The following is a 12,095-nucleotide window of genomic DNA, read 5'->3' on the forward strand; positions in this document are numbered from 1 at the left end:
CACTTTCTATCATAAAAATGGTAGAGCATTTGTATTAATTTTGAGAACTTTGCCAGCAACGCATCCTTTGTCATAGTTTCCATCTTTAATCTTTTCTAGTGATGGGCAAAAGATGAGCAAAAGGAAGAAGAATTACCCGGATCCAGCAAACATTGTAAATTCTTATGGGGCTGATGCTCTAAGGTAGGATCCTGCTATTGTTTCTCCCCCCCCCCCATTTCTATTAATGTTTGTGGGTCCTCTGCTTAGGAACAGCCAGTCAAAATTGGGCTTTTGCTCCTTGCTTTGGCTGGTGCAGCTACTGCTGTTCATGCAGTAGCAATGTGTGTGTGTGCTTCTTCTCAGAACTTTGTACAAGAAGGTAGATACAACCGCAGAACAACTGTATCCATCTTGAACAAAAATACTTTTATAATATGCAAAAGGGGGGAGGGAGTGCTGTGAGGCATCTCAATGGAATGGTGAAGTTGTCCAGATTGTAAAAGCTTCCCAAAAGCATTTGGTTCACCACTGGTATAAACAGAGTGCTAGACCGAATGAAGAATAAGGGATTGTCCAGTACTGCAAGTGAAGTACAAGGCAGGCCTCGCATCACTGCCAGCTCCTTTTAATTTCCACATTGAAATATGTGTGTGAATGTGTGGATGCGTGCAAAATCATCTTAGAAATACTGAAAAACATTATAGCAAGGACGATTGGGTTGGTGGTGTGAGACATTAGGCTGGTTCCTATGAGCTTACCAGCATGTTGTGTCTCCAGGGTTCCTGATCGTCTTGTGCATAGTCCTTAAGCCTGGGGATTGTATTGTAAGTGCCAAATTGTTTGCACAGCTTAGGTGTCTATGTGTGGGAATTTTCATTCGTAGGCTGTATATCCCATCTCTAGGCTTTCCAGGTCTACACAGCATTATATGGTTAATTTTTTCCAGAAGTTGGTAGGCTCTAAACCAAATATATAGCCTTGAAGAACTTGAGCACTTTTTGGTGTGTATATGGTTTGAATTATTAGCTGTATTTGTTCACCTTAAAGAACACTGTCTTTCTAAAATATATTTCTGGCAAGATAAAATATTGTATGTCAGACTTCAGTAAATTTTATTTTCTTTACCTAAATTAAAATTCCCAGCTCTCAAGAGCATTCATTGCTGTCCTCATTTTTCCAGCAAGATAAATCTGTTTTTGCTTGCTGCCTGCCTGATATGTGTACACTAAAGTCTTATTTATACATACTCCCACACACAATGCAAAGTAGTGCTTGCTAGTAGGTTCATTTAAGGAGAGAGCTCCAGTTCAGATGTCTGAACTTATTTGAAGTGCTTGATGTCAAGCACTTGTGTTCTGTTTATAGAATACTTCTGACTTTCTCGTGGGCTTTTGCTTTTTTTACTGAGCTAATTTAGCTTCTGCGGAAGAAGTTTTTCCCTTCCCCCATATGCAAATTTTGATTAAGTATTGCAGAAATATCCTCTGCAGCTTACTGATAAATGTGGTATTTTTGAACAGCTGCACATTTAAACTGCTTAAGGAAGCGAAGAACGCTAAATGAGGGTAACAAGTGCTGAGTGAGTTTATTAGTGGCCTTCTTTTGTCTTTTGGTTCCTTGGCTAAAACTTTGCCTATTAGGGATGAGGAATCTGTGGTTCTCCAGGTGACATTGGACTACAGTTCCCATCAGCCCATCCATTGGGTGGGCCACCTGAGACTGAGTAGAGTGGGAGTTCAACAGCATCTGAGGGTAACAGATAGGTTGGTGAAGAGCAACCATTTAATACTCAATATTTTAAGAGTTTGGGATTGTTTTAAAAGGCTATTTAACTCAAGCCTTTCCCCATTCAATTCTGTGCTATACAACTAAAGTATAGATACAGTTAATGGTTTTGAAATTTGGAAAACTGACCATCTCCATTGGATTTAATGATTGGTATACTCTGAGATCAAAACAAAATTGAATGGGGAAAATCTCTCTTCGTCTGAATATTTTCTAGTTTGATATTTTTGGAGGATTATCTCAGAGTTGGAAAAATGAATTATGCACATTAGCAGATATATACTTTCAAAAATATATATATAGCTGAAGTGTGACGTGGAATCAGAACATGAAAAGGAGTAGAGGGTTAGATGAACTCAGGACACAGGTAACAATATTCCAGTGGATGCCTGGGAAGAATTGTGGAACAGTCTCTTGAAGCCCGTTTGACCAAACTGCGGGAGGCAGTGGAAGACAGAAGTGCCTGGCGTGCTCTGGTCCATGGGGTCACGAAGAGTCGGACACGACTAAACGACTAAACAACAACAACTCTTGAATCCCTTTCTCTTGGAATACAGCTGCATGGGGAAAAACAACATTATAAAAATGTGTAGATGGTGAACAAAATAAGCAGCTACATGTTCAAAATCTCAGGGCAGAAAACGACACCTTTCATTACATGTGATAGGAAAATTAAGAAACAGCCTTGGCTTTGTTCAGTGTGGTGCAAGAGCAAAATGGAGCAAAGTGCTTGCAAACTCCTCTCCAAAGAACTGCACACTTATAGTCCTGGCAAGCCATAGTTTGGCTTACCATGTCATTTAAACTAGGCCACTAAAACTACAAACCCTGTATCCCTGTTGTAGGTAGTTTTAACCATATTCTTTAGCTTTGGCTGCAGTCTTATGCATGCTTTCCTGGGAATTAGCCCAGTGGGACTTCTATCCAACTATACATACATAGGGTTGCATTGTTAAATACCAAAACTCTTGTACATTATGCAGAAAAAAATCAGTTTGTCCAAAAGCCATCTTGTCATATGGAAATGTGAAATGATGGGTGATGGTAATTTGAGCACAGTTCTTTAGAAATGTTTGATTTCTGAAGATCTATTCAGCAGCCTAATAGAGTAAGAAGAAAGACAGAAAATATCCAGCTAAATTGGACTAATGCAAGAAATGGAAATGCCTTTTTATGTAGTTGCAGAATTTTGGGGGTGGGGTGGGGGTTACACCTCTGCTAATACTGCCAATTAGAATTGCTATTTCAGCAGTGTGAGTTGTATCTTAGCAACATCTACAGATTTCCTGGCACTGAACAAAGTATTAGGACTTCAACGTTATTTTGGGTCCTGGGTGGAGGATTGTTGAAATTTTAATTTGTGTGTATTAAAAAGGGATCCGGTGTGTTTTCTTTAAAGCCATGTCCAAATTTTCATTACTCTGCTCTGTTTGTGTGTACTGCTGTAGGCTGTACCTTATCAATTCTCCTGTTGTGAGAGCCGAAAACTTGAGATTTAAAGAAGAAGGTGTGAGAGATGTACTGAAGGATGTCTTCTTGCCATGGTACAATGCATATCGCTTTCTCATTCAGAACGTTGTCATTCTGCAACTTAAGGTACAAAGCTTTGCACTGTTGAAGAAAGTTGTTTCTCTGGTCATTACTGTATTTTGCTTATCAATATGGGATCTCTAGTCACACGGCATGCTGCCAATGTATGTAGTTATTCTTCATGATATCTGTCCTGCTCATCTGGTCAAATGGGCTCTCAAGATGGCTCAGGCAACATGTGTTGGTGCAGTCGGTTGTGGTTGCAGTTTATCATTCTTGCATTTTGTTGGAGCCAGAAATATAGCGCTTATAGTGTCAGACCATCACTGGGAAGACCCACTTTCAAATCCCTACTCTGCCATGAAGATAATGTGCTGACCTTGAGTCAGTCACTATCATTCTTAATGACATCATCTATTTTATTTTAAATGTAATGGGGAAAACTTTATTTTTTGGGGTGGGGGGGGTAGTATCTACCTTGCACACAGAAGCTTCCAAGTTCAATATTTGGCATCTCCAGGTAGGGCTGCGAGTGTCACCTGTCTGAAAATTTAGAGAACCATTTCCAGTCAATGTAGATACACAATTCTGACCTAAATAGACTAATGTTCTGATTTGGTATAAGGAAGCTTCCTGCTTTTCCGTAAAACTGAACTGTCTCTCAGCCTAACCTAATTTACATGATTTTTTGGGACAACAAATGTGAGCAGAGGTTCAGGAAGAGTTGTTTATACCACCCTGAGCTTCTTAGAAGGTGAGGTTAAAAGTTTGAAAATTGAGGGAGGGGAGGGAAACTCAAACTCAAGTAGCCTGAGTCAGTATTAATTATGCAGTTTGAGAGTGTAGTTGCAGACAAAAACTATAGGCTGCAATTTATGCCCACTTACCCTGGCATTATTCTAAGAATCTGATTTAGAGTTCACTTGTGTTGGGGAGCTGTTCAGTTTATTGGTGCACCAATGGCTTCTGAAATGCTAATATTAACTATTAATGGCTTCTGAAATGCTAATATTAACTAAAGTTAAAAAATTCTGATGCCAGAAATTTCTGATTTGATGGCACTGTTATCTCTCTGTATGTCTTACACTTTTTATGAAGACCAGTTTAGATTCTTAACACTTGCAAAAACTGCTTGTTTAATGGCATCCATTACTATTCTAGTTTGGGGGACAGTGCTCTGAGGAAAGCAGAATGGGAATGGAAAGGAATATTTGATAAACATTTATTTCCTCTTCCCTGTTTCAAATTATGTTCCAAAGTCTATGGTCCTCATTGACTAGAAACATTTCATTATATCCAGTGGGATTTAATAAATCCGTAATCCTCCTGTAATATATATTCTACATAAAAAGTGGTAAAAAAGGCAATACATTATTTAGGATTGTGTTTAATTTGTTGGATTCCAATAATAGCAATATATCTCTTCTATATGTAATCATACATAAGATTAAATGATCTCTAGTCATTGATACCAGCTTATTTGAAGCAGTTCATAACTTTTACAACGTACACTTGGCAACCTGAGGGAAGACTTCTGACTTGTCAGCGATACAAATTTCAAAACTCTTCCGGTCAGTCAGTACTTAAATCTTAATCTGTTCTCTCAGCAACTGTTTCTAAATGGTTGCCTTTCAAATAATTTACTTGAAGAGAGAACACGGGTCCTTTGAAGATTGGTAAGGAAAGTCTCAACAGATACATTATCTTAGTGAATACACTATGTTTCCGATGGGAAATTGATAAATTGAAGAGCTTATAATTACTCACCTCTCATGATACATGAGCTTTTCAAACCACCATGGAGCCCTTGCTATTAGAAGCAATAAAGGCAGCAGACTTCAATAAATAGTAATGGAAATTGGTTTACATTTTTAGCAGTCACCTCTGTAAGGAGAGCTTTGGAGCTGCATAATTAATCAGCTATTTCTGAGGGTCCCCAGACAATGTTCCTAATACTGTTCTTCAAACTGCCCTAATATTTTACATACTCTGAACTTAGTTTTGGTGCCACTGTATTGTTCTTGTGGTATTGAGTTCCTGGGAGATGTATTTGCTGTCATGGGCCCTGAGTGGGGAGGTCTGGTTGAGCCAACAGAGAGAAGGGGAGTTGCAGAAAGATGACCTGGGAAGGGATCTAGTGGGCTAGGAAGGTCTTTGCTCAGGTCAGGAGAACCCAAGGTAGAGGATACTAGAGAGCATTCTAGTGGTGGTGGGTTTCCCTCACCCTATACCTCAACTTGAGGCATTGGCTCCCTTTCCTGAGTTGTAGGAAGCTGGTTCTGGCTTGTCCACTTATCGTGCCACTAACTCTGCCTCTGAAGTTGCCAGAAACCACATATAGTGTTGCCTGTCCCAGGGAGGTTGCTGCCTCACCTCTCCCACACGCCTCTTACGAGGCAGTGGTGCCCCCTCCATTGCCTAGACCATGGAGATGCCAGCACAAGCATGAACAGTAGGGGCAGGTTCAGCCTTTGCAGAGAAGTGCCAGGTTGCTTGCCCACTCTTAAGGACTAGAACCGTTTACTACGCTAAGTTGTCCCCACCACATTCCCTGATGTTTCAGTGGGGTATTGTTGTTGGATCCGTGTCTTTGCTTGTGTAGTTGTGGGCAGCACCTGCTGTGCCTTTGAACCACATTACCTCGTTTTGTCCGTGCATCGCACTGATCGGAGCATTAAAGGCTTTGGTGGAAACCACAACCTGAGTTAAGAGTTCTTCATCAAATGGGAGCCAGGACTTTTGCATAACTAAGTTGTGCTGGCAATTGCACAAATAGGAAGCTCTCCCCTCCCTTAAGTTATAGCAATGTGGCTCAACATTGTTCAACGGTCTCTGTGTATATAGCATTAAGGTGAATGGTGCCATAAAGAGGGGCTCTGACCACTCCCTCATTTCGTGCAAGGAGCAAGCAGTAAATCCTGGCAAATGTCTCTACATTGCATTTAACCTTTTAAGCTTGCTTTGAAATTACCGTCTGCTAAACTATTTATAAAATGTTATTATGTACCATAGTACTAAAGTGAAGTGCTTTGTTCCCTGCTAATGGGAGCAAAGTCCAAATGAGAGGTCCTCAAATGAGAACCCAGAAAGCAGCTATTTTTTGACTGAAGCGCTTTTCAAATTATCCTACCTTATTAAAGCAATTGAAACTATTGCTATGTGATACACTTGCCAAGAAATTTGAACTGATGGTATCATCCTGAAAACTACTACTCTCTCAGTGCAGCATGATAAGGTGAACAGACTCTCGGAGTGGCATTCACCCCAGATGGCTTTGTCGCAGAAAGAGAATAAATCTGCAAATAGCTGCTGTGTTTGCCTGCATGAGAACATGTCTAATGAATGAATAACATTTGCAACTGACTTCTTGAATGACCCATGAACTGCAGGAGTTCTCTTTTCACTTGACATTGTTGCACAGTCAGAGGCATACTGGTTCAATACTGGTCTGCACTACTGTAGTACACCAACTGAAATTGGAAGAATTAGGGTGTGATCCTGCAGCTGACATAAGTGCAGCTCTGCTGGTGAAGAGGAAAACCTGATGGCAGGATGGCACTTACATCACCACAGTCCCTGGTAGGCATGCAGAAAGCTCAGCAGGCATGTTCGGCCCACTCGTTATGTTCTGCCAGATGCGTGAGCCAAGCAGAGTGTTCTGGGATGGTGAGCTGTGGACTTGTAAGATCCTCAGTCACTACACTCCCCTGACATGCCCCTAAATAGATCCCAAAACTACATCACCCCCTGAGCTGGCTTAGTTAATATCTTCCTTTTGCAGTAAGTAGAAGGGGAAATGTGAGGAGAAAACAAGGGGAAAGAAATAGAAAAATTGCCCCCCAACCACCTATAATGTTATGGTTACCCCAGCCACAGATTCTTTCCCACCTCCACAACATATTGCTCTGGCTCAAGTTAAATCTCTTTTTCTATCTCCATATTCATAGGAAGATGGAAAGGAATTCCTTTACAATGAGAATACAGTTAAAGAAAGCAACAATATCATGGATAAATGGATTCTTTCCTTTGCACAGTCACTCATTCAGTTCTTCAAAGCAGAAATGGCAGGTGCGTATGCTTCCTTAAATTTCAGGATTCTAATTACATTCATGTTGGTGCTGCAAGGTTATACAGTAGAAATATACTGATTCTGTATCCATGGTTTTATTTACTTTTTGTGGGTTGTTTGATGTGGATTCATTGAAATTACTGGGCCCTAGTTAGTTATGCCTATTCATTTCAGTGCATCTACTTAGAGTAGGACTAACTTTGGATACAACCCAATGTTTGTTTACAGATTTGAACATTTTTGCTCTCTTAATATGAGTTTGAAACTAGGGTTTGAAAAGGGGTTTCTTAACTATGGATAACATGAATAAGGGACTCATAGTCAAATCCATTCTTTCTTTATAGTGATACATTTTTAATGTTGTTAAGATACTGTCACAGGCTCCAAGATTTTGATAAGAAAAAGAGACTGAAGCTTAAAGGTTAATGGGACATTACATCTTGCTATTTCCCCCCTCACTTTCAGCCTACAGACTGTACACGGTAGTTCCTCGTCTCGTTAAGTTTGTAGACATTCTTACCAACTGGTATGTCAGAATGAATCGCAGGAGGTTAAAGGTATGTGACTTCTGTTTCCAGGGTGTATACATGAGAGGTGGAAGTAGTTTGCTCCTGAGTTAATTCAGATTCCCTTTAAAGCTGAGTACTTTCTTGATTTGTGTGTTGAAGACCATTTTGTGTAATTATTGGTCTAATCTCTCTTACATATATGACTACTTCTTGAGTAGGGTGAAAATGGAACAGATGACTGCATTATGGCCTTAGAAACCTTATTCAGCGTTCTTCACTCTATGTGCAGACTTATGGTAAGAATTAACTACTGTACAGTCATTCATCTGGGATTGCGGGTGGCACTGTGGTCTATGCCACTGAGCCTCCTGGGCTTGCCGATCGGAAGGTCGGCAGTTGGAATCTGGGTGAGCTCCCGTTGCTCTGTCCCAGCTCCTGCCAACCTAGCAGTTTGAAAGCACATCAGTGCGAGTAGATAAATAGTTACTGCTGTGGCAGGAAGGTAAACACCGTTCCCGTGTGCTCTGGCTTCCATCATGGTGTTCCGTTGCACCAGAAGCGGTTTAGTCATGCTGGCCGCAAGACCATAAAGCTATCTGTGGACCAGTGCCGGCTCCCTCGGCCTGAAGCGAGTGCTAGATTTCCAGTGCTAGATTTCCATATAAACAAAACAAGCTATAGCTTAGGGCCACACTCTACTGGGGCCATAAAAATTTTAAAAAAATTAAAGGGGAAAAAACTAGATGTACATTTCCAAAATATAAGATAAAAAACAAATAAAACCTACATACAGCAACAGTGTTTTGTGTGGTGTAGACTCCTATGATGTAAGTAATGGGCCCCGCCCGCTAGCCTGCTCCCTAAAATATCACATATAAAGGGCCCCATTACCTTCAGTAGCTTAGGGCCTCATCAAACCTAAATCCGTCCCTGACCGCACCCCATAGTCGCCTTTGACCAGACTTAACCGTCCAGGGGTCATTTACCTTTTACCTTACCTTACAATCATCCTCTTACAGATTTATGTACAGAAGCATTGCTTTTTGAAGCTCATGGCAGTCAGCTTGTAACACAGAGAGGGTTCTTGCTAGGGCTGCATGTGGGTTATGATTCTGCAGGAGCACATAATGTGGAACTGGGGCAGAATCCAGCTCTCTAACAGTCTCTGATTTAATTAAGGGAAGGAGTGTGGGGGTAAGTTTCTTTAGTCAGGAAGAAATGCCTGGCCGTGTCTGGACTGTGCCTAGTGAAATCTCAGTAGTCCGAAGGCTTGGAAGGTTCGCTGTCTCCTGGTGTGAAAGGACAAGGACTAAGACAGTGCTTGCTAAAATTTCTGACTTGAAGGCTGTTCACTTTCTTTCATTCCTCTGTTCTCTGAGAGCTTAAGAGATATAGGTTGCCTTCCTTGTCTCTTGAGATGAGCTATTCTCTTTGTTGAATACCTATCTGTAAAGAGGCCAGGTAAGAAGCACAGCCATCAGGTGGTATTAGACCTTGTAATTTGGTTATTTTGATTAGCCAGAGGAAGTTGTTCAACTGGAAACAGTTTCCTGATTCAACTCTGCAGCTGGTACATTTTTGACAGGAAACTGTGCATGAAAACTTGCATGATAGTAACAGAGAATATCTTTGGCTATATCCAACAGAATTCTATTCTTTGCATACAACAAAGCTTCCTGTTCTCTTTAGTCCTCTGCATACTCTTAAGACTAGCTCTGAAGAGTTGGAGGATCCTCTAGAGCAGATTTGCAGTGGCATTTGGGAGGGGAGGAAATGGAAGTCTTCTTTCATAAGTTAAACTCTGCTTGTGCAGTGCTGGGTACAACCTATGAGTTTTAGCAATTTATAATTCATTTGTAATTACTTCAAAATATAGAATAGCCGAGTAATGAAAAATTGTCATTCCAGGCACCTTATACTCCATTTATCACTGAACTGATGTACCAGAATTTGAAGACTCTTATTGATCCTGCCTGCATTCAGGAGAAGAACACAGATAGCATTCACTACCTCATGGTTCCTCAAGTTCGGTGAGCAACTCAGTCAATTGTAGTGGATGCCCACGTTTAAGGTTTTATGGGTCAAAGCCAGCACTTTGGACTCTGAAACAATTGGCAGCCAGTGCAGTCAGGTCACGATCGGTGTAGTAAGCTCAAACTGTCTTGTCCCAGTGAGTAACCTGGCTGGCAAATTGTGTAGTTTCTGAACTGTCTTCCGAGGCAGCCCTTTCTTTTATGCTTTACCTATAAGGCAAAATATTAGAGTTCTTAAAACGTGTTTTTCCAAATCCAGTTGTAAAACTGCTGTAGAATCTGCAACTTTATTAAATACCCATACCTGATGCTGAATTGTAGACTGACGAGGGTGGTCATTCTATATTGTGGTTCCGTAGAAAACCAGTTCTGATAAAAGGAAAGGAGTAGATGAAAACATTTTTCAAGGTGTAAGCAACAGCCAGGGAAAAGGTTTTAGTGATCAATACAATTGAAGGAAGAAAATATATTTATATATTGTTTTTTTGATGTTCTGACCATGTTGCAGTTTGCAGTTTAGCAGAAGCCCCAACATTTGTTTTCTGGATATGGTTGGCAAATAGGTTTGGATAGGCTTTGAATATTTCTTGTTTTCACTTGGGGGAACTGTTTTTGGTATCTCAAACAGTTTAGAGGTATATGAGTTAAATCTCTTTTATCAAAGCTGTGGATTTTACAGGGTATAAATGTTCTTTTGTTTGTAGCACAGTAGGTACATTGTCATTACAAATGCCCTTGAACTAGTATTTTGAAAGGCACATTAGAAAGATGTTCAGTTATTTATAGGAATCTAACTTAATTTTTTTTTAGTCCCAGGTGCCACCTTGTTCTGTCCAATTAATGATGCCAAAGATAAATGTGATTTGTGAATGTAAATTACATTAAAAAATACTGCAGATTGACTTGCTTTGTCGGAGAGTTTATTTGTTTTTAATAGCCAGTCTCTAGTGAAGCAGTTTTTCCACCTCCCAGAAGCTTTGTAGTAATTACTGAGTCTGTTAACAGGCGTTGGAATACCATTTCCCCCTGTTTCTGTACTGTATGATGGACTTGCCCATGATGGAAAGCAGTTAGACTGCACATGCCCTGGTTGTCAGGCTAAAGGTTTAAATTTTATTTTGCCTTCCTTTGGGCAGCTTTAAGTAGTTAAGTTTAGCATTTTTACTGCCTCCATTGTTGAAATGAGAATGTGTCAGGTTTCCTGAATTCTCTTACAAACTAGCTGTTCAGTATTTGCTTGATGTGTGTACTGAGGGAATTTCAGTGTGTTTCTATCCTTCCTTACTGCACATAGTTTCAAGGCTTTAAGGTTAAATAATTTAATATAAAAACTATTAAATTATATTTTTAATATAAAACAATAAGATGATGGACCCAACATAAGCATGAGCATCAGTTAAGGCAAAGTTAATGCATTAAAGCAGCACTAGAATCTGTAGCATTTATCTTTCCACCCAGTGCCTAAAAGAGTGGATCTTAGGTACATGGTCCAGGGGTTGAAGGTCCAATCATTGGCCCATTCACCTGGCTTCAGCAGAGAGTCTCCTCAGATGGTCTCAAGGAATGAGCAGGTTCTAGGTCCAAATTTTGGTAACCTTACACCAGGGGTGGGGAATGTTGGACCCTAGGGCTGAATATGGCCCTCTAGGCCTCTCTGTCTAGCTCTTAGTACTCTTCATAGGCCACACCACCCTCCCCATCAGCAGGTACGACTCCATACCTTCCTCATGTCTGGAATGTGTTCTTGAATTGTGGCAACGTTTCTTGGTTGCCATGATGGAGAGATGTGTGTGGATGTAGAAACCTCCTCCTTTCGTATGGCTAGAATGTATTGCCTGCTGTACAAAGGAAAGTATTGCGTCCATTGCACTGTATCACTTTTTTTGACTTTGGCCCAATCCACCACTGGCAGGAAGGCACTAGAAGGCTGGCTTTGAGGTGAGGTTGCCTTTCAGACTGCAGAATGTTCCTCACTCCTATCTTACACTTTAAACTTTGGGGAACAAAAGATTATCATTCAAATGAAGATGGCTTTGTCATCTCACTGTGAATTCTGAAATAAGCCCTATAGGTACCAGCTACTTTACAGAACTTGGCTTGGTTAGAATCTCATAATTCTGTTTCCTGTCCAGCTGTGTGGAATTTTGAATAGCAAGCAAGTCCCATTTTCATACATCCAAACTTTTA

General features: G+C 40.5%; 1 protein-coding gene across 2 annotated transcripts in view; it reads left to right on the forward strand.

Moving 5' to 3' along the window:
• The window catches only part of IARS1 (isoleucyl-tRNA synthetase 1), an 86,403-nt gene that overhangs the window by 44,238 nt on the left and 30,070 nt on the right, over positions 1–12,095 (forward strand). For both annotated transcript variants that reach the window (XM_081847727.1, XM_081847726.1), the window contains exons 19-24: positions 100–183; positions 3,216–3,363; positions 7,245–7,365; positions 7,832–7,923; positions 8,094–8,171; positions 9,784–9,905. In XM_081847727.1, coding sequence (XP_081703853.1) covers positions 100–183; positions 3,216–3,363; positions 7,245–7,365; positions 7,832–7,923; positions 8,094–8,171; positions 9,784–9,905 — 645 coding nt within the window. The remainder of the gene's footprint in view (positions 1–99; positions 184–3,215; positions 3,364–7,244; positions 7,366–7,831; positions 7,924–8,093; positions 8,172–9,783; positions 9,906–12,095) is intronic.

Source organism: Podarcis erhardii (assembly GCF_964252035.2).
Source record: "Podarcis erhardii genome assembly, chromosome: 2".
In the NCBI taxonomy this organism is placed as follows: domain Eukaryota; kingdom Metazoa; phylum Chordata; class Lepidosauria; order Squamata; family Lacertidae; genus Podarcis; species Podarcis erhardii.